We start from the raw sequence: 24314 nt of genomic DNA, 5'->3' as shown, positions 1-24314 counted from the left end.
CCTAGTTAATCCCCGGTTTAGAACGATCTCTACTTACATCTTTGCTACAATTGTCAACAATAAGGTTTAATTTGTGTGTCAAGTTAATTTTCACATCACTTATCACATGCCAACTTCATTCATTCATCTACGTACTTCTCGAGTGGAAACCCCATTTGTCAAATGCACACTTCGCATTGATATGCGGATGCAGCTTCAGCGGTAGGGGAAAATTCAATCTGAAACCTCTTCCAACTTTCGAAAGAAACGCTTGGTAACAAAAAAAAGTCCAGTTGGTGACTAACTTGGTAACAATAATGATTTTGTTTATTTTCTTAAGCTAAACAAATATCACAATACTTGGTAGTGATGGATTTTCCACCCTATTTGGTAGTTCTCTTCTTTGTTTATCCAGTGTAAATCTAGCCTCCCACTTCAGTCACCTCCTCCTTTCATCTCTTTATCCATCTTTCCATTTCCCACCTCCCGATTTAGCTTTTGCGCCTTTATTTTCCCCAATTTGATAAAACGCATCCTTACTATTCCCTCCAACAGCTAAGTTCACCACCGTTTTCCCCTTTCACCTACATCACATCTTCGATGTTAGATGGATATTGGTTGCAAGGTCTTGGGAGTTGAGGATCTTTTTCGGTCCATTGTTTGACCAAAAGAGTATGTGTTGGTTCGCCCCAATCCTCACGTGGCCTATTTCTGGACCTGCGTTCTGATGATTACTATGTTGAGCTTTGTGGCCGCGGCAGCTGCTAGTTCGCGAAGTTATCCCAACTTTCTACTTGTAATTATTGTCGGGTCTCTTTCAAATTAGTTACTACTTGAGCTTTGTAATGTTTGTTTTTGCAATGAAATGTTGCTTTGACCAAATGAAAAAAAATATACATCACAATATCATACTTGCTAGACAATGACACATTCCATTGGCTCTTTGTAGTTTAGTTTAGTCGACTCACATTTCCTAAACAACAATCTCTGTGAATTTAATGACTAATGCAAATTAGAATGTTGAAGGGTTGATGATGGAGTTGGGGTGCGCCAAAGAGGTTCATGCATAAATATCCGATAAGAAAATTGAACCATCGTAGAAAATAAAAACCGACTGAATTTTGAACACAAAAATCAGGTATTTTATATCCTATTTAATATTGAAAATTCAAATGGTAACTTCAGAAGATTGGTGTCACATCCTGGCCTGGGGTCCACCACATCTCTGGCCCGCTCCACCACCATAGCACAATATTGTACGCTTTGGGCCCCGACTATGCCCTCACGGTTTTGTTTCTGGGAACTCACACGAGAACTTCCCAGTGGGTCACCCATCCTGAGAGTGTTCTCGCGCGCTACTCGCTTAACTTCGGAGTTCCCATGGATCTCGAAGCCAGTGAGCTCCCAAAAAGCCTCGTGCTAGGTAGAGATGGGAATATACATATAAGGCTTACAGGATTCACACCCCTGGGCGATGTGGGATCTTACAATCCACCCCCCTTAGGGGCCCGACGACCTCGTCGGCACACCACGGCCAAGGTTAGGCTCTAATACCAAATTGTCACATCCCGGCCCGAGGTCCACCACATCCCGAGCCCGCTCCACCACCGTAGCACGATATTGTCTGCTTTGGGCCCGGACAACGCCCTCACGGTTTTGTTTCTAGGAACTCATACGAGAACTTCCCAATAGGTCACCCATCCTGGGAGTACTTTCTCGCGCTACTCGCTTAACTTTGGAGTTCCCATAGAACCCGAAGCCAATGAGCTCCCAAAAGGCCTCGTGGGATTGTAAGATCTCACATCGCCCAGAGGAGTGATCCTTATATGTATATTCACATCACTACCTATCATGAGGGCTTTTGGGAGTTCACTGGTTTCGGAACTCCGAAGTTAAGCGAGTAGCGCACGAGAGCACTCCTATGATGGGTGATCCACTGGGAAGTTCTCGTGTGAGTTAGGCCTGGGCACGATTCGGTATCGAGGTAGTATCGAAATCGAACCCGTAGCAAAATTTTGGTACGATTCAGTACGGTATGAATAGTTGTACCAACTTAGTACCGAAGTTCAGTTTGGTTCGGTTCGGTTCTGGCCCTTCAAGGAAGAAGGCCTGTTTTAGTGTTTTTCAGTTTTTGTGAAAGAAAAAAAAGCCCAAATCAGTTTGTGATACAACAAATATAAGCCGAAATCAAATCATTTTTGGCCCAAAATTACCAAACTGCATAGTGCATATCCGACTGATAAAAAAAAGGTCGTACCCAGTGCACAAGGCTCCCGCTTTACGCAGGGTCTGGGAGAGGTGAATGTCGGCTAGCCTTACCCTCATTTATGGAGAGGCTGCTCCCAAGTCTCGAACCCGAGACCTACCGCTCATAGGCGAAGGCACTTGCATATCTGACTGATGCAACAAAAAAATAAAATAAAATAACAAAGCCCAAATCGATTCAGAGCCTACATGACTAATCTGACTCAATGAGCTCTCCCTGCTTATCTGAGCATACAAAAATTGAGTTCTCCCTGCTTCTGCTACATGACTAATCTGAGCATACAAAAAACAATGATATGTTTAGGAGCAGCTATAAACGAATTCAATCCCAATAACATCAAACATAAACGAATTCAATCCCTTCAACAATTCAATCCGACAACATTAAACATCAAAAAATTCAATCCAACAACATCAAACATGAACAAATTCAATCCAACAACAAAGTTCAAGTAAATGCCTTATGGCATTAGTACAAACCAAAATGAAAAATCAAAGTTCTAAGTCAAAGCCTTATGGCATTAATACAATCCAAATGTAATAGCAAACATCAAACTAAATGCCTTAATAACTAATAAGCTCAATTCATATAAAATAAAAAGCAATTACCCATTAGGGGCCTTACGCTTGACACCCTTGGTGGTTAGAGGTTTGTGAGGATTTGAAGGGACCTTTGATTGAGCACCTTTTGAAGCTCGAGGAGGTCGGTTAGAAGCATGTAAAGTGAATGCTTGAGAAGGCCGGGTAAGAGGTTGTGAAGATGACGCTTGTTGTTCCGGATTATTAATAGAGAGAGAAGAAATGTTTGATGTCAACAACTCTACATAATACAAAAATATACGCAACTTATAAACACAAAGAATAAAATCTAAAAAATTATAACAAACAAGAACTAAGAAGAGAAATAAGAAATTACCCGCTTCAATACTTTCGTAGAACTCTAAGTGCTCCAACGAAGGTGCATCATCTTCTAAGGTGATAATACCATCACCCCTCATCCAATTATAAGAAACCTTTTAAAAGGTTTGATCTTTAAAGATATACAAAAACCAATAAAAAATAAACAAGTTAAGGAATCATATGCTTATAGCTATAAACAAGTTAAGGAATAAACAAAAGTACATTCAGAGATTAACTTGTACCATGCAGCTCCAAAGATAAATATAACACCAAACCAAAACATTTTCCTAAAATGTGTAGTTCAAAATATATCATTTCTCAAGGAGATGGCACAGATAATGAGTCTATTCTTGAAAAATTAATCCTGCATATCAATCGATAGATTCGATACATAATAACTCAATGGGAATGTTGAAGGTTGCATGACTAATAGAGACGAAAATTAATCTGTGAGAAACTACCACCACAAAGAGATGATGCATGTGCTAATTCATGTTCAAAAAACATCTTTCCTACATCGTAATAAGTTCAACTAAACATGGGTACCATTTAGCACATTTTCCTATCCAGCTAATTCCCACAAGATTTGAGGAAAACAGAGACTATAGTTTGTATGTCTATTCCAACAAAAATTGTGGCACAGTTAATTTTAAATAAGTAAAAACCTATAATGCTGCCAAAGAATCAAAGTACTCCATAAAAGAATTTCGGGTAAATTACATAGTAGCCCCTCAGGTTTGAGCTCTATTGCAATCTCATACAACATCTTTAAAACATTTCACTTTCAAACCTCAAGACTATTTTATTTCAATTTCATACAACCGTTAGATTTTCCATCCATGGATCTGTTAAATGCTGACGTGGTTGTCACATATATGACACGTGGCTGCCAAATGTCTGCCACGTGGCAAATAAAATAATTTTTTAATTTTTTTTAAAAAAACCTGAAATTGGAAGAAAAAAAAAGATCCGAACCCAGAAGAAGAAGAAAGAAAAAGAGAAGAAGAAGAAGAAGAAAGAGGAGGGAGGAGAAAGAAGAAGAAGAAGAAAAAAAAAAGAAAAAAGAAAGGGGTCCGAACCCAGAAGAATGAGGAAGAAGAAGAAAGAGGAGGAGGAGGAGGAGGAGAAAGAAGAAGAAGAAAAAAAAAAAAAAGGACCAAACCCAGAAAAAGGAGGAAGAAGAAAGAGGAGGAGGAGGGAGAAGAAGAAGAAGAAGAAGAAAAAAAAAAGGTCCGAACCCAGAAGAAGAAGAAAAAGAAAGAGAAGAAGAAGAAGAAAGAGAAAGAGAAGAAGAAGAAAGAGAAAAAAAAAAAAGGACCGAACCCAGAAGAAGAAGAAGAAGAAGAAGAAGAAGAAGAAGAAGAAGAAGAAAAAAAAAAAAAAAAGGTCCGAACCCAGAAGAAGAAGAAAGAGAAAGAGAAGAAGAAGAAGAAGAAGAAAGAGAAAAAAAAAGAAGAAAGGGACCGAACCCAGAAGAAGGAGGAAGAAGAAGAAGAGAAGAAGAAAGAGGAGGAGGAGGGAGAAGAAGAAGAAGAAGAAGAAAGAGAGAAAAAAAAAAAAAAAAAAAAAAAAAAAAGTGGCAGATATGTTTTTTTTTTTTTTAAATTAAAAAATTATTTTATTTGCCACGTGGCAGACATTTGGTAGCCACGTGTCATATATGTGGCAGCCACGTCAGCATTTAACAGATCCATGGATGGAAAATCTAACGGTTGTATGAAATTGAAATAAAATAGTACTTGAGGTATGAAAGTGAAATGTTTTAAAGATGTTGTATGAGATTGCAATAGAGCTCAAACCTAAGGGGCTACTATGTAATTTACCCAAGAATTTCAGATAAGCAAAAATAGAGGACCTATTACAAAGTCCTTTGAACGTATATATGTTGGAAGTATCTACTTCCAACTTATGAGAAGATTGGGAAAAGCTGCTAACATATTGCACCTCTTAGCGGCAGGTATATGCATATAGCTATAAACTACTACTAGATATATATGTATGTATATAGCTATACCTATTACATATATATGAAAAATTGAAAACCCAATTTCTAAACAACCAAGAACTCATCCAGAACCAACCAAGAAAAATGCAAGTGCACTAACCAATTCCAACCAACACGGTTCACCAATTGAATCTGTTGAAAAGTGTAGTCATGAAAAATGCAACTAACAGAGATTAACTGCATCAAAACTACAAAATCCAACGGACAAACTCAAAAGCCTTAGCATAATCTTACAATTTCAAAGAAACCCCCAATTCCAATCCCAATTTGAAACCCTAATTTTATAAAATGCAAAATGCCACGATGGTTGTGGTGGAGGTGAAACCGTGAGAGAGATTGTAAAGGAGGAGGAGTGGTGGACGAACGCACAGAGAGACTGAGAGAGAGACCACCAACCAGAGATACGAGCTTTCTTCAAGTGAGAAGTGAGCTTTCTTACGCAGGGACTCAGGGAGGAGTTCTCTCGTGTGAACAAATCCTTGGGAAACCAATAAAAACAAGCCACGTGGAAAAACAATTTTAATTGAAAATTTTATCTGTACGGTTCGGTACCGAACGTAGAACCGAAACCGAACCGACTACACAAAAAACCAAACCAATTTTGTACACATACCGAATGAACCGAAAAAAAAAACCGAACCGATCGGGTTCGGTTCGGTTCTCGGTATTTTTTGCCCAGGCCTAGTGTGAGTTCCCAAAAACAAAACCGTGAGGACGTGGTCGGGGCTTAAATCGGACAATATCGTGCTACGACGGTGGAGCGGACTCGGGATGTGATGGACCTCGAATCGGGATGTGACAATTGGCCCTCCTCTTTCTCTTCTCACCATTTTCCCACCAACCAAACAGAAAGTATTGCACGAAACTGGGTATGAGCAACCGCCAGTAGGCCTCCACCTGCCCGTCTTTCCCTTTCTAAAGTGCAAAGAAAAGCAAAAATAAAACAGATATTGACAAGGAAAATTTCAAGAATTCCAAGAAGAATAGAGGAAGGTGTTGACCACCTGGCACTTCTCTTAAATTTGTCTCTTTTTCACCATTTGTTTAGTTCTCTCACTTCTCTCACAGACAATATTTATTGCGTTTTGGTCATATTTTGTATAGCTTTCGACAAAAATATGAATTATTGTCAATTGTTGATGTTTCTTTCTGTTTAGTTCTCTCACTTGTCTCACAAACAATATTTACCACGTAGCAGCCGGATTTTTGTATAACTTTGGACAAAAATATGAACCATTGTCAATTGTTGACGAACACAACACGGAAGAATGTTGGGTGAAATTTATTTTAAAAAATAATAATAATAATCATTTTTTGTGCTGAAGTCGATGAAGCTTCTTCTTATTTGATGTTCGCATCCTTACGAAAATTTAATAATTTTAACATGGAATATTTAGCAAGATTACGAACAACTAGGGTTTGGTATAAGGCTTGGGTAGACTTGAGCTTGAAATCCAAATCGCATGGCTCACTCCAAACTCCTAAATGCCGAAAATGGTCATTTTGGACCAGATTTAGCCTTGACCTAGGCTAGATTGGCCACTCTATACATGCTTCGAGTACTCTATGTTCATCCATGGCAACTACGAATTCATTGCAGATAGCGTATGCAGGGCCGGTCTTGAGATTTTGGAGGCTCTGTGTGAGACCCAAACGGAAACCCTTACAAGGTCTAAATTTTAGTTGTTATATTTTCTTTTATATTTTAAATTTGTTTTCTTGTGTATAAATTGATATAAATAAAAAAGAAGCATGGTTTGGTGGCTATGTATCTGCATTCTTTATGTTTTTTGGGTCGAAACTCCTTACTTTTTAAATAGAAAAAGCACGGTGTGGTGGCTATGTACATATCATATCACCGTACACATATCATAATCAGAACAATTCATACTCCTTATTATGAACTAGTTAAACAAATCACTAGTTATGATATTTGTAGCATCTTATAATGAACTATAAGTTTTTTTTATTGCATTTTTTCTCACTCTCTAAAGTGGGAATGATTATAATCCCCACTCGGTTGATTGTCGTTAGATTAGTTAGAATTCGAGATTCATCTCTTAAATCAATTAAACCAAATTAATCTAACAGTAATCAATGGGGCATGAGCATCACCTGCTCACCTCCACTTTAGTGTTGTGAGCAAAGTTGTACTATAATTGTTTTTTATATGAATGACTAAATGGTCTTCAAATTGAATGAAAATTAGATGATCCTTAACGGGTGACCAAAAGAATAACCGAATGACATGTATTCGATTAAATGATGTCATATATGGAAATGGGGCTTTTAAAGATTATATCTTCAAACTTTTAAGGATTTTAATTAATTATGATATTCCTAATCATATATTTATCATCAAAAGTTATCTTTTATAATGATAGAAATCAAAGACGGAGCTAGAAATGTTTTTTACTGGGGGCGTCCTAAAACAACCAAGTAAAATAATGGATGTTAAGTTGTTGAGAGTCAGGTACAATGAAAAATCTCTAAATTAAAAAGTTCAATTTTAAATTGTAATGCCACAAACGAATGGATGAAGTAAATTCATATAAAATACTTTGCAGAGTAAAATTTTTATATCAAGTTATGATACTTCATCGGTTGAATCCAATCTATTTATAAAACCCCCAGTTCAATTGAGTTTGATTTAGGTTAGAAAACGTGGAATATTCAGAACCAAAATCAAAAATTTAATTATTGTTTTAATTGTCATGACAATTTTTTTCATCGCCCAAAAATCCGAGTGAGGCGGATGCCCCCTCTGGGCCTTAGGTAGCTCCGCCCTTGATAGAAATTAAACTACAAATATTCAAGAGAAAAGAAAAAATAAATGTAGTTCAAAAATGGCCCAAAATGGTTCTACTGGGAGTTGAACCCGTGCAAAAACAACGATTTCCCTAAGGCAACACTATGAATTAATCACACTCTTGCTATATGTAGTACATTATAAAGGTTATTAAAATTCAGGAGTCCCCTAAAAATGTGCAATCTCACGCCTAGCACCCTTTCTAGGCCGGCCCTGAGTGTATGCCACCCCGAACAATGCCCATACTCCTTCATGCTGCACCATGTGAAAAGAAAAAATAAAAATAATTTTTAATAGAAAATTGTACAACGAGATTGATTAAAAATTATATATAAATGATTATGGTGTGTTTAAACATCTTTCATTAATTACTATATATTTTCTACACTCACAATGTTTGCCAGCTTGCTATATAATCAACTTAAATCAGTTAAATCCATCATGCAATGCATTTCCTTCCAATTTTTTGTGATAAACTAATAGATAATTGACTAAATAAACATCCTGCAAAGTTTCAATAAAAATTTCTAGGTTTTTGTTACAATTTCCGTGGTTTCCATATTATTTTTATCAATATCGATAATATCCCAATATTTCCATCGATATTTCCGTGTTTTTAGACTACCGATATTTCTGATATCATCGATATTTAATACCTTGTTCATGGGTACCACTCTCATATTACGCTCAAGTGCAAAATGATTATTTAATTTCCTCCAAAATCTTAATAATTCATTGTCTTCAGCTATTTATAATTAATCCCTTCATGCATTAACAATTTATAAATCGAGTGTTTATTTTATAACTATTTACACTATGAGCAGTGGCAGATGCATTGAAGGGCAGGGGGGTCAGCTGACCCTCAAACTTCGGTAAACGTCCATAGATATCTTAGGTGTTGACCCTCCGAACTTCGGTGAATATCCATGGATGCCTTGGGTGCCGCCCTTTTGAAGATTAGAGTTGGCTTCATACATGTCCTCCAACTGTTTGATAAAATGTCTGAAAGAAGAGTGAATGAAATGGTGATCTCAGTGAATAACAAAGCATCATTATTCTTAGACAAACATATTAATGGGATGCAATGATATCAAACATTGTTAGTGTGTTCAAGATAAGTGTGTTTCTTTGTTAAGCATTCATATGGGAGCAGTCTTGGAACATGTTAGTTACCCTCACAAATGAGGCATTAACAGGTGTGCAGTATGCCTTTCCAAATGACTTCAGTCCCACCAAGACTCGATGAAATGACGATATTCATGATATTTCTAGTAAAAAAAAAATTGTGCGCATTCTTACTGAGCCCCCTAATATTATTTCCTAGATCCACCACTTACTATGAGACGGTATTACTAATTCACTACTTTTTTATATCACCTTTTATAGATCTTCATTTATATACACTAAAGAATATCAAAACAAGATTTTCAAATTTCATATATTTTTCGTTTCCAATCACAAAAAATGGGAATGCATAAAGTATGGAAGGTATGAGAAGAGAAAACCCAAAAAAAGGAAAAGAAAGAGAGAATAACTCATAAATGTCTTATGCTGATTATTTTCTCTTGAAATTGTTGAGTGTTCTGCATTACCATGGTGCATATACAACCCATGACTGCAGGCAATTGGAATGATATGACATATAACCTTAAATTTATTTCCTTTTAAGACCATCACACAACAAAATTCGTACGCAAGTCATGGCGACTTCGTACATAAATGTAACAAAAATTTGGTGTACAACGCTGTATTCCCTTGTCAGAAAACTAAAAATGAAGGATGTATTGTGCTTGTTTTTCTTTTCTTTGGATCCGACAGGGAAAACAAAAATCAAATGCACTGCATTGTGCCACAAAAGAAGCGCTCTACAAGGCTATAACCATAAGAGATTCACTAACATTTTAACAACTCAGCTATACTCTTTGGCACCGGAAGAACAAATCACTGCATTATGCTTGGACACAAGGGTTACCGTAGTTGGACCCTTAATTATGCACTATGGAAATTATCAATTCGACTTCATGTTGGCGGCTGCCATGTCCCTGGCCTGAATGTTTGACCAGATCCTGTTGGCTCTGTCGACCTGGAAGAAAAGTTCAACATGTAGAATCATCAATCCAGCAGCCAATCTGGGGGAAAACTAGGGAAAATGAAATTTATCCTAATATACGTCACTATTTAAAATATCTTCCGAGTCTCTTGGTTTATAAATTTCAGAGCAAGGAAATTCACAGATTCCCATCATTATCACATTGTTCATGATTTCAATATGTAAGTAGTGATGCTTGAGCAAACATGCAGATGAGGAATATGGGACATACTCCGGAGCTTCTTTTGCTTTCTTTGCCTCTTTCTCTTTGGAGTTCCTGTGCCATGTTAACAACACAACAATGTAAACATAAAGACATGACATGGCCATAAAGAAATATGAAATATGCGTGACAAAAGAAACTTGAGCAGGGTATAAGTCATGGAGTTATGTTTCTTTGTTTTATTTTCCTTTGGTAATCGTATCAAGAAGAAATTTCACGGAAACATAAATGCTATAATCTCATTGGTAGTGCTTGTTATTTAACTTCATCATTCATAATCCTTGTGTGTTAGCAGCAGACCTACCTCACTCCTTCCGTGGCAACAGATTCTTCCGGATTTACGCCACCTTGGTGAAGAAACAAGGAAGACAAACATCAGAAAGCAAATTAATTTGGCACATTCTACCTCGAAAAAACAAAATTAAGGCAACAAATTTTGATGCTCCGCAGGACCAACAAGGAACGAAGATTCTGCAATCTTTAAATAAAACTCCTTATTCTACAAAACCTTTCTGTAAAAAATTTCATATAATCTGGCATAATCTGCCTTGAAAGAATGCGACAAGTGGTTATGCAGGATAAAAACTGAATGATTTTGCATTCTAAAAGAAAGCCTTACGATAAAAATCCACATCCTAAACAACATGTATGTGAGGGTGGGTAGGGTACAAATGACAAGTTACCTTCAGAAGACCCAGGAAATTGCTGAATGAAACTTTTCAAGTCTGGGCCTCCAACTTTATCTATAAACATAGCTCATAATTGTGAATGATTGTATGAGCATAGGGGTACAGATATCATAAAGGTTCCAGAAAGAAGCTGACCGGTGTTGATGACTTTGCGCGTACTGCCTTCTCTTGCTTTCCTTTCCTCTTCTTCTTTCTTTAGAACTTTGAGAAATAAAAAACAAATAAATAATATATGTTTCTTAAAATATCTGTATCAAATAGAAAACTGAAAGTAAAGCAAATCCAATTTCCCACTGAAGCTTTCAAGATGTCATGATAAGAAGAAAAACTTGTTTGTCCTTCAAGAAAATGCATCAACAACGGGATTCATTGACTAAAATCTAGAAAGCACTTAAAGCTGATTTAAATCGACGTATCAAAATTTTATGTCAGATCCCAATTTGGATCTGCATAAATATTTCAAAGATACAGAGAACAATCCATTAAGAGTAATCTCTTGACTAAGATGATACCAGCTATCTGGGTTAAATTTGACACATAAGAAATGAAAGTAAGATAACTTCTTTCTTGCCACTATTGGCAGCATTCAAGCATTTACCACTAAGAGGCCTATTTTAAGGCTGGTGAGGGCTAATCTTATACAAGTAGCCACTATCTTTGGCTGTGTAGATGTCTCTCGTTCATTCTCTATATCTCTTCTCTTATCTCAGAAATTTATGACAAAGACATCTACGTTAATATGCAACTATTGCATGCCTTGATTCACTTATCCTACATTTTGATTGAAATTCCTACAGAAGTCACAAGTTCAGTAATGATATTGTAATAAAAACTTCTTAGCAAACCTACAACTCAATGGTTCAAAGAGAGCCACAAAGTAGTAGAAGCAACCAGAAACTAATGATAGAGATGGCACATACGAGCAACATTCTGCCGGACACGTTCACGTCTAGCTTCCAATTCTGCCAGTTCCTGAGGAATAGAAAAGATTGTCAAGCAGCAGAAATGAAACGACAATAACAAACTATCTCTTAGACAAGAATTAGATATCATGATGAGAAAAAGGTGTGTATTATAGCATGAGCATCTAGGAAGACGAGTCAATGGTGACTCAAAATAAATGGTAACATAAAAATATTCCATCTTTTTTACCAACAAAATCTAAACAAACTTTTCCTCTTTATTACACCAAGGAATTAAAGACAAACAGATGTCAAGATTACCTCCAGTGTTGGAGCCCTTTTCCTCTGCCCGTTGAGCCAACATATCCACTCAACTAAAATGATCAAAGAGTGAACATAAAGAAGGTAGAGGAAAGGCCATAAATAAATGCATTCCAATTTCCAAATGACAGTATATACCAAAAGTGTATATATGGATAGGTAGTTATACCATATTTCAACATCCCAAAATGGAGTACCCTTTTCTTTAATCTGATAACTCAAAGGAAAATACTTCGAAACAAGTGACCAAGATTTTGAAACTGAACAAAAGCTGTACTAGGTCCACACAAATTACCTGGAATTGAGGTCGGATCGTCCTCGCCCTTGAATGCCACCCATCTTTTCTCTTTCACTGGTGCATCAGAGAGAGTGTGACAAAAAGAGCATTAATCATGCTAGTACTTGAGTGAATTGACCACAGAATAATACTCCCGCACAAATTACAAATACAGCTTCATATTCTTTAAGCTATACCACATTGTAATCGATTATCTCACCCTCGACAAACAACTCAATGCAAACTTTGGTATTTCATTTTCATATATAAAATACTCAGCTCAACTAATCAGAACACATGCTTTAGGAAACTATATATGGTTAACATGAGATATTAGCTACGATGGCTTCCAATTTATAAATTATACAGAATTAAGAATATTGTCCACTGCGTTATAGACTTGCAGTATCAATCTAAGAAGGAAAAAGCCTCTGCCAGCAACCAAAGTAATAGAAAGAGACTAATACACAACTGTTTCAATGAAAAACGACAACACTCCAGGTGCAAATGGTAACGCTGATTTTTTCTTCACTCTAACTTTGGCATACGGCGGGAAAGAGGTAATGGCTGCTATGAAATCTTTCATTGGTCCTGGCAACTCACTAGGGGAGGTAAATTCCACTTCTCTAACTTTAGTTCCTAAATTGAACAATCCTTTTTTCTAAGTGTTTACCTGAATCCAAAACAAAATATACGAACAACGCTTACGAAGTTAGGAAATGCAATCATAAATCTTCACAGAGTTCAATTCACACCTCAAGAAATCAATGCAATTCCTTTAAATCCCATGTAGCAAATGTTGAAGCACAATAATGACAATCCAATTGGCAAATTCAAGGGATTCAATTACAAAACGCAAACTGAACAAAACCCATGAGTCAAAATTGCAGCAGAAACGAAAGCAACAAACAATAGAGATGGAGAGAGAGAGAGAGAGAGAGTTACTGATGCCATCGACCTCCTCCTTTCTGGCGAAGTAACGGTTGCCAGCTTTGTCCATTCCCACCATAGTCCGATTGGTGAAGAACCCAGCAACCTTCTGAAACAGCTTCGACATTTCTCTCCCCCAATTCAATTAAATTTCAAAAGGGATTCAATGAAACATTACCACCATCGTCTTCGATGCCCAAGAATTGCAATCCAATGTTTGTTTTGTTTCTACAGAGGTTCTAGATTTGGGTTTGGTATGTGTTCTGCTACAGCATCTTCCTGGAGAGGAGTCACTAATTATATAGCCAGGACTCGTCGGCGGTCAAAATAACACCGCTTAAAGCCTCCTTGTCGCGGTGGTTGATTGTTGGTGTTTGGGGTGGAGCTGGTACGGTTCAACCCGATTTTGAAATGCGTGCCCGGGTTAGGCGTCAGGGACACAAGTTGGGCTTTGGGCCAAACCCTCAAACAATTTTTTTAGCCTCAATATTTCATGAATGTTGGATTGTTCGTGAGAGAGTGGGTTAACCTTATCACCAGACTACCATGATCATAATAATTTGATTCAAATTCATATTTTACGAGAATTAAATTTAAAATTTTTTATTTATAAATATAAAAAATATTATTAGATCTTAATACTAAATGATAAGGCCTTTACTTTTGATTAAAATTCTTGGTTTTTGACCCTTATTCATTTCTATGTGAATTAAAATGGTTGTATGTTGTTTGTCATAAAAAGTAAAACTCATTTAAGAAAATAAATGTTTCGTTAATGTTAAATATTTTCTGTTATGTTCTGGTAATTTAACTTTACAAACACTTTAAATATTTTTGTTTATTATCATAATCTACTTTTACAAATATTTTAGTTTTTAATTAAAAATAATTCAAATATTGTTTGTTCAAAAAAAAAATTTTTATATATATATATACACACACTTTTTAATACGACATTATACTTACACTAAATGGTGAAAAAAAATATAAAATAAAAGTTAAAACAAAATTGAACTAAGAACTGAATGAAACCGAACCCTACTCCTATCCTTCTTTTTTACTTATTCATTCCATGTTTTAATGAATATCATCGTACACATTCTCAAGAGGTTTCGTGAAGTTGGTACTTTGGAGTCTGGAGGACTTCCACCGTTATTATGCAATTTCTCTAAATTTAAACCCAACTTCTTGATTAGAGACAAAATGGTTAAGTGAAATTTTATTTGAACCCATATAACTTCTTTCTACATCCAATTTACTATCTACATTCTATTATTTTTAATTAAATACTTAATACATCTTTAAACCTAAATTTACTACCTAAACTAACCTCACAAACTCAATTCAAAATGTAAATTTATCTTTACAACCCTTTAGAAAATAAAATCTCACATTGAATAATTTGGTGAAGTTCTACTTGTTTATGAATCTTCCATAAACTAATAATAGTTTCTTTATTAGTTTTTCCTTTAGATTGTATGGCTTGAATTTGACGAACTGTTGTGTTTGTTGAGAAGACTAGATGCATGGCAATGGCAAAAAAGTTAAAACAAACTTCAAATTAATTAAAAATATATCCATAAATAATATAAGAGTTTTTTCTGTCGAATTTGAAAGAATATTAGGTTAAAGGGATGAAAATCCTTCAGCCTCCATCCTCATAACTCAATGTCATTGCTCCTCCTCTGTATACTTCTCCATATATATCTACTAAAAAGGAGAAAACAGGAAGAAGAAAATAATATTGCCAAAACTGCATGAAATGATGAGAGAAACGTGGAATTATAATAGTTGCAAAAAATGCATGAAATAGATGAGGCAAGTAGTATGCCTAAGCCGTCGAGGAAACCAAATTGCATGAAGGGATGAGAGAAACATGGAATTATAAGATTTGCCTAAACCATCGGGGAAACCAAATTGGTAGTGGAGGCTTCGCCACCATATATATTGTGAAACTCAAAAACCCATCTTCTCAACTTCTAGCGTTGATAGCTGTGAATTGAAACCCAAAAATTCATCTTTTATCCACTCTAAAAAAACTTGTTTTTCTCTATGAGAGCTCTTGGGGTTTTAGCCGGAATGAATGTATGATAAACATTGTATGATGGTATTTAATTTTTGGGAGTGGATTTACTGATAAATATTTGTTTTATGGTTAATTATACTTGTACTTGAACGTAGAAAAATGTTGTATGGGTTCAAATAAAATTTTTCAAGGTTAAACGGATGTAAACTTCCCATTAATTCTTCCTCAACGATGAATGATCTCGTTCGGTAATCAAACAGTTAGATACCGCTCTGTAGTATTGAGTTTAAACCTCGCCGGAGAATCCAAAACATATGCTCAGCTCCACAGTCCATCTCAAGCCAACTCTAGTCAAATTGACTCCTGAGTCCTGACTCCACAAATCTCAGGAGTAAATTTCCACCAACAAAAATGTTGTTCCAAAGATCCAATTTCCCACTGAAATTTTCAATTTTGATGCGTAAAGCTTCAATCCAGTTAGGCATTTTGCAGAGATTTTGAATTCGCTTAATTTCTGCAAAACCAAAACCAGAACCCGATGGCGATATCCAATTCAATCATGTGGGTATCTGCAAAACCCCTATTTTCCAACACATTTCTCCAAAACCCTAAACCCCTTTTGCCCCAAATCTCACCCCAACCTCTCTGTTCTCGATCTTCAGCAACCCGCTGCGGTCTGCGTAAGCTCCGAGTGCGAATCGATTCCATAAAAAATACCCAGAAAATCACCGAAGCCATGAAGCTCGTGGCGGCTGCCAGGGTTCGAAGGGGCCAGGAAGCAGTCATCAATGGCCGACCCTTTGCTGAGACGCTTGTGGAGGTCCTGTACGACATCAATGAGCGGCTTCAGTGTGAAGACATTGACGTCCCTCTCACAAATATTAGACCCGTCAGGAAAGTTGCCATTGTCGTTATCACAGCCGACCGAGGCCTCTGCGGCGGCTTCAACAACTCCGTGGTCAAAAAGACCGAGGCCCGAATCACGGAATTGAAGAAACTTGGGTTGGATTTCACTTTGATCAGTGTTGGCAAAAAGGGTAACTCGTATTTCATGCGTAGGCCTGAGATTTGTGTTGATAGGTTTATTGAAGGTGGGTTGTTTGCAACAACAAAAGAGGCTCAGGTCATTGCTGATGACGTTTTTTCGCTGTTTGTTAGCGAAGAGGTTGATAAAGTTGAGCTTGTGTACACTAAATTTGTGTCGTTGGTGAAATCTGAACCGGTTATTCATACATTGCTTCCATTGTTGCCAAGGGGAGAGGTTGTTGATGTGAATGGGAATAGTGTCGATGCAACGGAGGATGAGTTCTTTAGGTTGACAACTAAAAAAGGCAAACTGAGTATGGAGAGGGGGAGTGTGAAGATAAAGAGGGAAGGGCTTTCGCCGGTTATGGAATTCGAACAGGACCCTGTTCAGATTCTTGATGCCATGATGCCTCTCTACTTGAACAGCCAGATTCTGAAGGCACTACAGGAATCAACAGCAAGTGAGCTCGCAGCAAGAATGAATGCTATGAGTAATGCCACTGACAATGCAGTTGACTTGACGAAGTCTCTTTCAAATGTTTACAACCGGCAACGACAGGGAAAGATTACAGGGGAGATATTGGAGATTGTTGCTGGAGCCGAGGCACTAAAGGAGTTTGAGTAGTCTCAGGATCATCCTCGTTCTTTGTTCATTTTTGTGCCAGATTGTTCATGATAAAACAAAAGCGGATCCTGTTGTTTGTGAATTGGAATTGTTGGCGGGATTGGAGCTTCAAATGTGAATCAGATAGCTCCATCTTCTACTTCTCTGACTAAACTTGCTCGATTGGTTGTGTCCATAGATTAGAAATGTGGAGTTACAGATGATATCGCCTAGCAAAAATTACAAAAATCAAGATCTTCTCCTCCTAATATGAATACATTCCCATGGATTAGGATACATGATAGCCATTAGTGAGACACAAACATATAAACTCAGGACAATATCCAGAAATTACAACAGACGACACGAATGGAATGTTTACTTACTCAGAATGAGTATTGGAATTATTCTCATTCTTTATTTTCTATGAGTCTATCAATGCATACAGAATCAAAAAGAATGTGAATCGCGCAATACTATCAGTAATTTAATACCTCGAAAAAGTCTAGAACTAGGTAGATTCGATTAGGAGGGGTAGCCGATCCCTCGGTCCTTTTTTCTCTTCTATATTTATGAGTTATGACTTCTTTTGTTCCAAGTAAGTAAACACGAGATAAGTTTACGGTATCAATTTGTATTTAAGAGACGCAACTGCATAACTTTACGGCCACGGCCATCTAATGCATATGCATTGCACCACATTAGCAATAAGATTCAACAACTTTATTCGGATGTTTTCTTATTAATAATAAGTTTAAGGCGCTTTTCCCTGAGAGATTCTTGTGGTTGTTTTTTAAGTGATCGATTCACACTTTAGAGCGAGCAAATGGTAGCAATTGCTCGTGTTTTTTGTCCTTTGACAATGCAACTTGGTACGCCCAAATACAATGAATGTCGGCTCCTCGACATGCTGTTTACAACAGCAAGGACATTCCAAATTTAGATTTCCCTTTCAATCCACAGTTACAATTTTATTTTCTTGTCTTGATTCTACTCACATTTCTTCCTCACACATGCATGCATCACTTTTTATTTTGTTTTTGTCCTTCCTAAAATGTCTTCGATAGCTCAAAATGAAAACGCTTTTTAGTTAAAATGGTCTCTAAAATTAGCATAACTCCTCACTTTGGTTCCTAAGATTTAAAATGATAAAAGTGGTCTCGTTTGTTAATAACAGTAGAAAAACATATATGTACATAAGCAGGGTCTACCATGCTTCTAAAAAGTGTTTTTTTTTTTCCAAAGCATAGTAATCAGTGTCCATTTAATGAAATTTTCAAATAACAAGTTTACCCCAACATATTTTACAAAATTACAATCATTGCCCCTACATTATTCTTTTTTACAATTGTTATATTACATTAAATACTACATTATTTTTTTAGTCATTTAACATATTCACATTAATTTATATAAAAGCTATCAAACACTCAGACATTGTTTTTTTTTATTATTAAAAGCACTTTTACTAAATAAAAAAAATCCATATACAAATTTAGATTTCCCTTTCAATCCACAGTTACAATTTTATTTTCTTGTCTTGATTCTCTTTTATTTTGTTTTTGTCCTTCCTAAAATGTCCTCGATGACTTAAAATAAACACACATTTTAGTTAAAATAGTCCATAAGATTGATATAACTCATCATTTTCATCCTTGAGATTGGAAATCAATAGAGTGGTCCCTAAGTTTGTCAATGACAGTAGAAAAACATAGAAAAACAGAAGCATAGTCTACCATGCTTCTAAAAAAATGAATTTTTTTTTTCAAAGCATAGTAATTAGTAACCATTTAAAAAAAAATCAAATGGCAATTAACCCTCACATATTTTACAAAATTACAATCATTGCCCCTACATTATTCTTTTTGACAATTATTATATTACATTAAATACCATATCATTTTTAGTCATTTAACATATTCACAACAATTTATAGAAAAGTTATCAAACACTGTTTTTTTTTTTGTTAAATCACTTTTACAAAAAAAAAAAAAAGTTTACCAAACACTCAACAATTTTATTTTACAGCTGTTTATTCTAACAGTACAGCAGAAACAATTTTTTTTTTAAAAACACAACAATATCAAACTAGCTCTTAGTCTTTCGACTCTTTCCATTCATTATAATACCTAACTACTATTTCTAACGGTTTTTCTTTAACAATTTTCACATTCTCGATTTCTCATTTTCTAAAAATCATTTTCCTTATTTTGGTATTTATGTAAATATTTGGTTACAACAATTTTCGCAGCTGCTTAAGTCACGGCTGTTGACTCTGATTCTTTGCATATAACTATATAATTATAAAATCTAACAATTGGGAAGTAAAACATTTTCTACGTTAAACATGTGCATATCTGCTGCTGCTGCCCTGAAGAAAATGAAGAATAAAATCTGAGGAAGCAGAAGCACAGCAACACAAGGCAAAGACTTATTAATTAATTCTGCATTAGAATATTGCTGTATTATTTGTTTTAATAATATATAAAAATGAAATGATAAATAACTTGAAAAATCCAAGTGGGGTTTGAAAGGAAAGCATCCCACCACTAATCTGAAGCAGTCCATCAATTCAGCATTCTCATGTTTGCCAAAAAAATAAATTCAGCATCCTCATTCTTAGCCATACATTAGCTGTTTCTTTCTTTTTCTCTAAATAATTAATAAATAAATAGAAGCACCTGAAAAGATCTTTACTCCCCAAATAATATTTAGGAAAATTTTGAAATAGATCCAATTTATAAGCCTACTTTTGAAATAAGTTCAATTTTTAATAACTTTTGATTTTTAAAATAGGTCTAATTTTTAGTTACTTTGGACCGATATCAAAATACCCCTAATATTTACCAAGGAATTTTTTTTTTATTTAGGATCGCCATGGAAATGTTGCTATTTTATGACTGAAGGATCACTGGTTTCAGTAGTAAAAACGGTCTACTTTTGAAATAAGTTCAATTTTTAATGACTTTTAATTTTTAAAATAGGTCTAATTTTTAGTTATTTTGGACCGATATCAAAATACCCCTAATATTTACCAAGGAATATTTTTTTATATTTAGGATCGCCATGGAAATGTTGCTATTTTATGATTGAAGGATCACGGGTTTCAGTAGTAAAAACGATCTCTTTATAAAACAAAGGTAAGACCGCATATAAAAACGTTTTTTTCCCCAACTTGAGTTCACCTTTGGGTTTTATTTACCTTTCTTCTTGAATTCAAAGTCAAAACTTGTTGGGAACCAAAAGAAGTTTCATGGAAAACCATCAACTGGGAGATCTACAAAAGGGCGGTCTGTCTTATTCATGCCACTTTTCACTGCCCTTTTCCACTTGTGGCTGCTGCTTCCCTGCTCCATAAAATCTACCCCTTCCTAGTGGAACTCTTTCAAATTCAGTCACTCAGGTAAGATTCTTGTCCAAACTTCGTTGTGCTTTCAATTTTCTGGTAAAAGAAAAGAAAAGAAAAGAACATCATCATCTGCAGAACCTTTCTCTTTAACTTGGTATTTGCTTTCCCATGTTGCAGAGATACCCCTTTGATTGGAATCTTGGGAAAGTTGTGGTGCCTGGTGCTTCTCAATCACCGAAAGGTAGATTCTTATTTCCCTCAACTGAGACATTTTTTCAAGGGTTTTGCACCCAAATCCTCTTAAGTAATCTCAAGAATCTTTTCATAGTTCAAATCCCTTTCCCCGTAGTTTAGATTGGATTAGAATATCGCTCGAATAATTTTTTTTTAAAAAAAATTCTCTGTCTCTCCAACTTAGTCATTTTTTGGTGTTTCAATTTCTTTGGATAGGTAGGCAGGGGATAATCAGCAATGGAGAATAGGTATGGCCTAATAAGGCAGGGCAGTGGAGTTTGGAGGGCCTTGAGAGATGGAGACTTTGAGGAAGATGATGTTTGGGAGGTTCTAAAAGATAGAAACAATACTTGTGGTAAAAATATGGCTAACGGATCCAAAAATTCCCATGTTTCTATTCTAAGGCACCTCCCAACTGCCTCAAGAATGATTCCGAAACCCAGCAGCCACAATTACGGAATTGGCAGCAGCAACACAACCAACCATGAAGCCAAATTTTTGCAGCAATCAGCACCTGTCAACATTCCTGATTGGTCCAAGGCTTACGGTCAGAAACCAAACAAGGCCTCCAAGAATGTTTCTTGGCGGAAATATGAGCGCGATGGCGATGGTGATGAAGGCGGGGATGATGGCGGCAGAGATAGCGGTGATGATTATGAGGTGGTGGTAGAGGAGGAGGAGGAGGAGGAGGAGTATAATTCGAAGGTACCCCCTCATGAGTTTATTGCTAGGAGACTTGCAAGGAGTCAGATATCTTCTTTTTCTGTTTTTGAAGGGGCAGGGAGGACCCTCAAAGGCAGGGATCTTAGCAAAGTGAGGAATGCTATTTTGATAAAAACTGGTTTCCTTGAGTCATTGTGATATTGTAGGCCTTCTTCTCTCATCCAATGCAATCATGAAGAAGGTCTTGCTATAAGTTTCATGTAATTTGTATATGGGTCTTGTGATGGTTTTTTTGTCGGAGATTGTGTCATGTTGTTTGTGGAATTGCCAAGAAATTCATCTCCCCTTTCCTCAAGGTTTTTAATTGCACATAATTCTCATTTGCCATTAGTTTTGACCAACTTAATATGACATTTACACGTATGATGTAGTGTTTAAGTGGTGTTCTGTTTGTATCCTCCCTTATTTATGAAGGTGGTTGTTTTTTTCTACATCTGCTTGATTTTTGTACGATATTTATTCAGACCTTGTAGTAAAATCTTCAGTTGACCAAAAAAAAAGTTATTCTAATATGACAATAGAAATTGTGCTACAAATACCGCAAGCATAACTCTAGGTAGATCAAAACAAATATTATAGTGCTAAACTAAAATATACAGCTGTACAAGCTGACTAGACTATGATTTGGACTCTAGGTGGCATTGCTGACTTTGACTTGGATGATGAGGTGTCCTTTTACACCTCTTCAAGCTGAACGGATGGGAACCAAAAGAAAGCTTAGATTGATGATATTGAATTTTGACCTTTGAGACTTAGTACGAATATCAACAATTTGATGTTGGCCACTAACATAATGCACATTGAGCAGATGAGCAAGGACTAATCCTCTTATATAATGGTAATCAATTTTTATGTGTTTTGTGCGAGCATGAAACACTAGGTTGGAGGCAAGGGAGATGGTAGAAACATTGTCACACCAAAGAGTAGGAACTTGAGACAAAGGAATCCAATATCTCGAATTCTTTCAAATCCATGTAATTTCTACAGCTGTTTGGGCAAGAGATAGATCTGACAATTTCTTGCACGATCTGTTAATTTGACACGAAAATAACGAGTTTCGAGTCAATACGTTAACTAATTGGATCATTATCAGGTCACCCATTTCAACCTGTCAAGAAAAAGGTTAGTTTGGTAATTTTATAACTACTAAAATATCCTTACTATAATAGCCATGTGAGATTAAATCCTTACCATTGGATTTTTTTTAATAGCCTCTCACTCTATATCATATCTCTCATCGGTCAAAGTCCAGAGATTCCAAGTACCAACTCCCTTTATATTCTCTCTGTCTCATTGGTAAGGTTCTGACTATTGAGAAAGGCTCCACAACCTTGAAAAAAACCTCCCTTCATTTGCAATATGCATATCCATGTACATTTGATATTTTGTAGTAATGTACTAACGTTTTTCTTTAGACTCTTATTTTGGAGTATATAATACTTGATACGACACGATCTGTTAAGGTATCAGGTATGTCGCATAAACGCCACGAACACCAAACACACGACACGATCATCGGGTCTAGCAAGAGATATATACTCTTTCTCTGTTGAAGAATGAGCAACAGTATGTTATTTCTTTGCACTCCAACTAATGACATTACTCCCCAAGTATGCACAGTAACTACTTGTGGATCGACAATCAATTTCTTCATTGTCCTAGAGACACTCATTTCGGAACAGATGAATAATGATTACAAACTGAGTATATAAACACAATAATCATATAAGAAATAGAACAATACTTGGCTACTCAAAGATGAGTAGGAACTCCTACTCAAAATTCTTACACTATGTTTGGATGAGGGAAATAAATATGAAATTTTGGTAAAATCAAAATTTATAAATTGACATGCACTAATTCTCTTGTTTGGATTTATATACATAGAAATTTAGAATTTATGCGTGGAAAAAAACTTGGAATTTGGGACCTCCAAATCCCAAGTTCAAATTCCATGTAAATTGTCATTTCTCAATTTCTATGATTGAGAGTTTAAAAATAACAAATTTTGTATTCAAATCTATTGTTCTTTTAGGTTAATCAAACAAAAAAATTTACAAATTCTAGAAAATAAAATCTTGTCATTTCAATTTTCGTCATTTTTAAATTCCTTAGTAATTTTAAATTTCTTCATACAAACATATCATTAGTGTTTTAATCGCAGAGCTTTGTGCTTATGATCAGAATCGTAAATACTATGAAGTATGAATCATATTGTAAAGATCATCTTTGCAAAAATGTCGCTTAGTCAATCTATTAGAGCAAATACATAAATAGTTCATAATACTTTTACCAATACCGTTCATTTGTTTTTAAATAGTTTGATGACTAAACGACCCTAGTTTTTTGGGATATTTTGATATGGGTCCAAAGTAACTAAAAATTTGACATATTTCAAAAGTAAAAAATCACTAAAAATTGAACATATTTCAAAAATGGGCCTATAAAATTGGACCTATTTCAAATTTTCTCTAGTTTTAATTACAGTGAGTTTAGTCAATCTATTGGTATATTCCAGAAGGACCAGGATCCTCTCCTGAGCTAACGATGAGGATCCTCCTCATCAAAGGGTGTGGACCGTTGGATGAAAATCTAACAGCTACAATTATTATAACTTTAAAGGGATCCCCCTGTTTGTAGCTGTTGGATTTAGGAGAGGATCCTGGTCCATTCCAGAATGGATGAATAATGATTACAGTGAGTTTACATACACTTATCAAATAGTCAAGCCTAACTAGTCAGACTAATATTCCAATTAATTGGGACATCTGTTGTAATAGAGATACAGTAGTACAAGCTGACTAGACTTCGACTTAGACTCTAGTGGCATTGCTGACTTTAACTTGGATGATGAGGTGTCTTTTCAAATATCCCTACGTGGTATAAGTTATAACCAATCGAATGAGAATCCTCTCTAGATCCTCTTTGTGAGGATTCTAAGGATTCTCCGATTACATTCGTTT

General features: G+C 35.8%; 3 protein-coding genes and 1 long non-coding RNA gene across 5 annotated transcripts; 2 read left to right on the top strand and 2 right to left on the bottom strand.

Moving 5' to 3' along the window:
• Positions 1 to 2658: 2658 nt before the first annotated feature.
• LOC126591322 (uncharacterized) lies at positions 2659 to 3355 on the bottom strand. The gene is made up of 2 exons (XR_007612337.1): positions 3161 to 3355; positions 2659 to 3064 (listed from the first exon to the last, which is right to left on the bottom strand). It is a non-coding gene; the product is annotated as an uncharacterized LOC126591322 (long non-coding RNA).
• Positions 3356 to 9594: 6239 nt separating this feature from the next.
• LOC126591494 (uncharacterized) lies at positions 9595 to 13836 on the bottom strand. Its single transcript, XM_050257190.1, has 9 exons — positions 13405 to 13836; positions 12478 to 12534; positions 12183 to 12235; positions 11880 to 11931; positions 11095 to 11160; positions 10954 to 11013; positions 10575 to 10617; positions 10280 to 10324; positions 9595 to 10041 (listed from the first exon to the last, which is right to left on the bottom strand). The coding sequence occupies exons 1-9, from the start codon at positions 13514 to 13516 to the stop codon at positions 9978 to 9980; spliced, it is 552 nt and encodes a 183-aa protein (XP_050113147.1). The 5' UTR covers positions 13517 to 13836; the 3' UTR covers positions 9595 to 9977.
• A 1796-nt stretch (positions 13837 to 15632) lies between these two features.
• On the top strand, positions 15633 to 17342 carry LOC126588315 (ATP synthase gamma chain, chloroplastic-like). The gene has a single exon (XM_050253387.1). It carries the CDS (start codon positions 15954 to 15956, stop codon positions 17064 to 17066), a length of 1113 nt encoding a protein of 370 aa, XP_050109344.1. The 5' UTR covers positions 15633 to 15953; the 3' UTR covers positions 17067 to 17342.
• Positions 17343 to 20279: 2937 nt separating this feature from the next.
• LOC126591614 (uncharacterized) lies at positions 20280 to 21646 on the top strand. 2 transcript variants are annotated; one of them, XM_050257373.1, is made up of 3 exons: positions 20280 to 20448; positions 20572 to 20635; positions 20849 to 21646. In XM_050257373.1, exon 3 carries the CDS (start codon positions 20866 to 20868, stop codon positions 21487 to 21489), a length of 624 nt encoding a protein of 207 aa, XP_050113330.1. In that variant the 5' UTR covers positions 20280 to 20448; positions 20572 to 20635; positions 20849 to 20865; the 3' UTR covers positions 21490 to 21646. The 2 variants fall into 2 exon arrangements, with proteins under 2 accessions (XP_050113330.1, XP_050113329.1); XM_050257372.1 differs by having other exon boundaries at positions 20282 to 20448; positions 20845 to 21646.
• Positions 21647 to 24314: the final 2668 nt, after the last annotated feature.

Source organism: Malus sylvestris, chromosome 11 (genome assembly GCF_916048215.2).
Source record: "Malus sylvestris chromosome 11, drMalSylv7.2, whole genome shotgun sequence".
Classification (NCBI taxonomy): Eukaryota; Viridiplantae; Streptophyta; class Magnoliopsida; order Rosales; family Rosaceae; genus Malus; species Malus sylvestris.
Note: the sequence above shows the minus strand (reverse complement) of the source record. Positions and strands in the feature narration are given on the sequence as shown.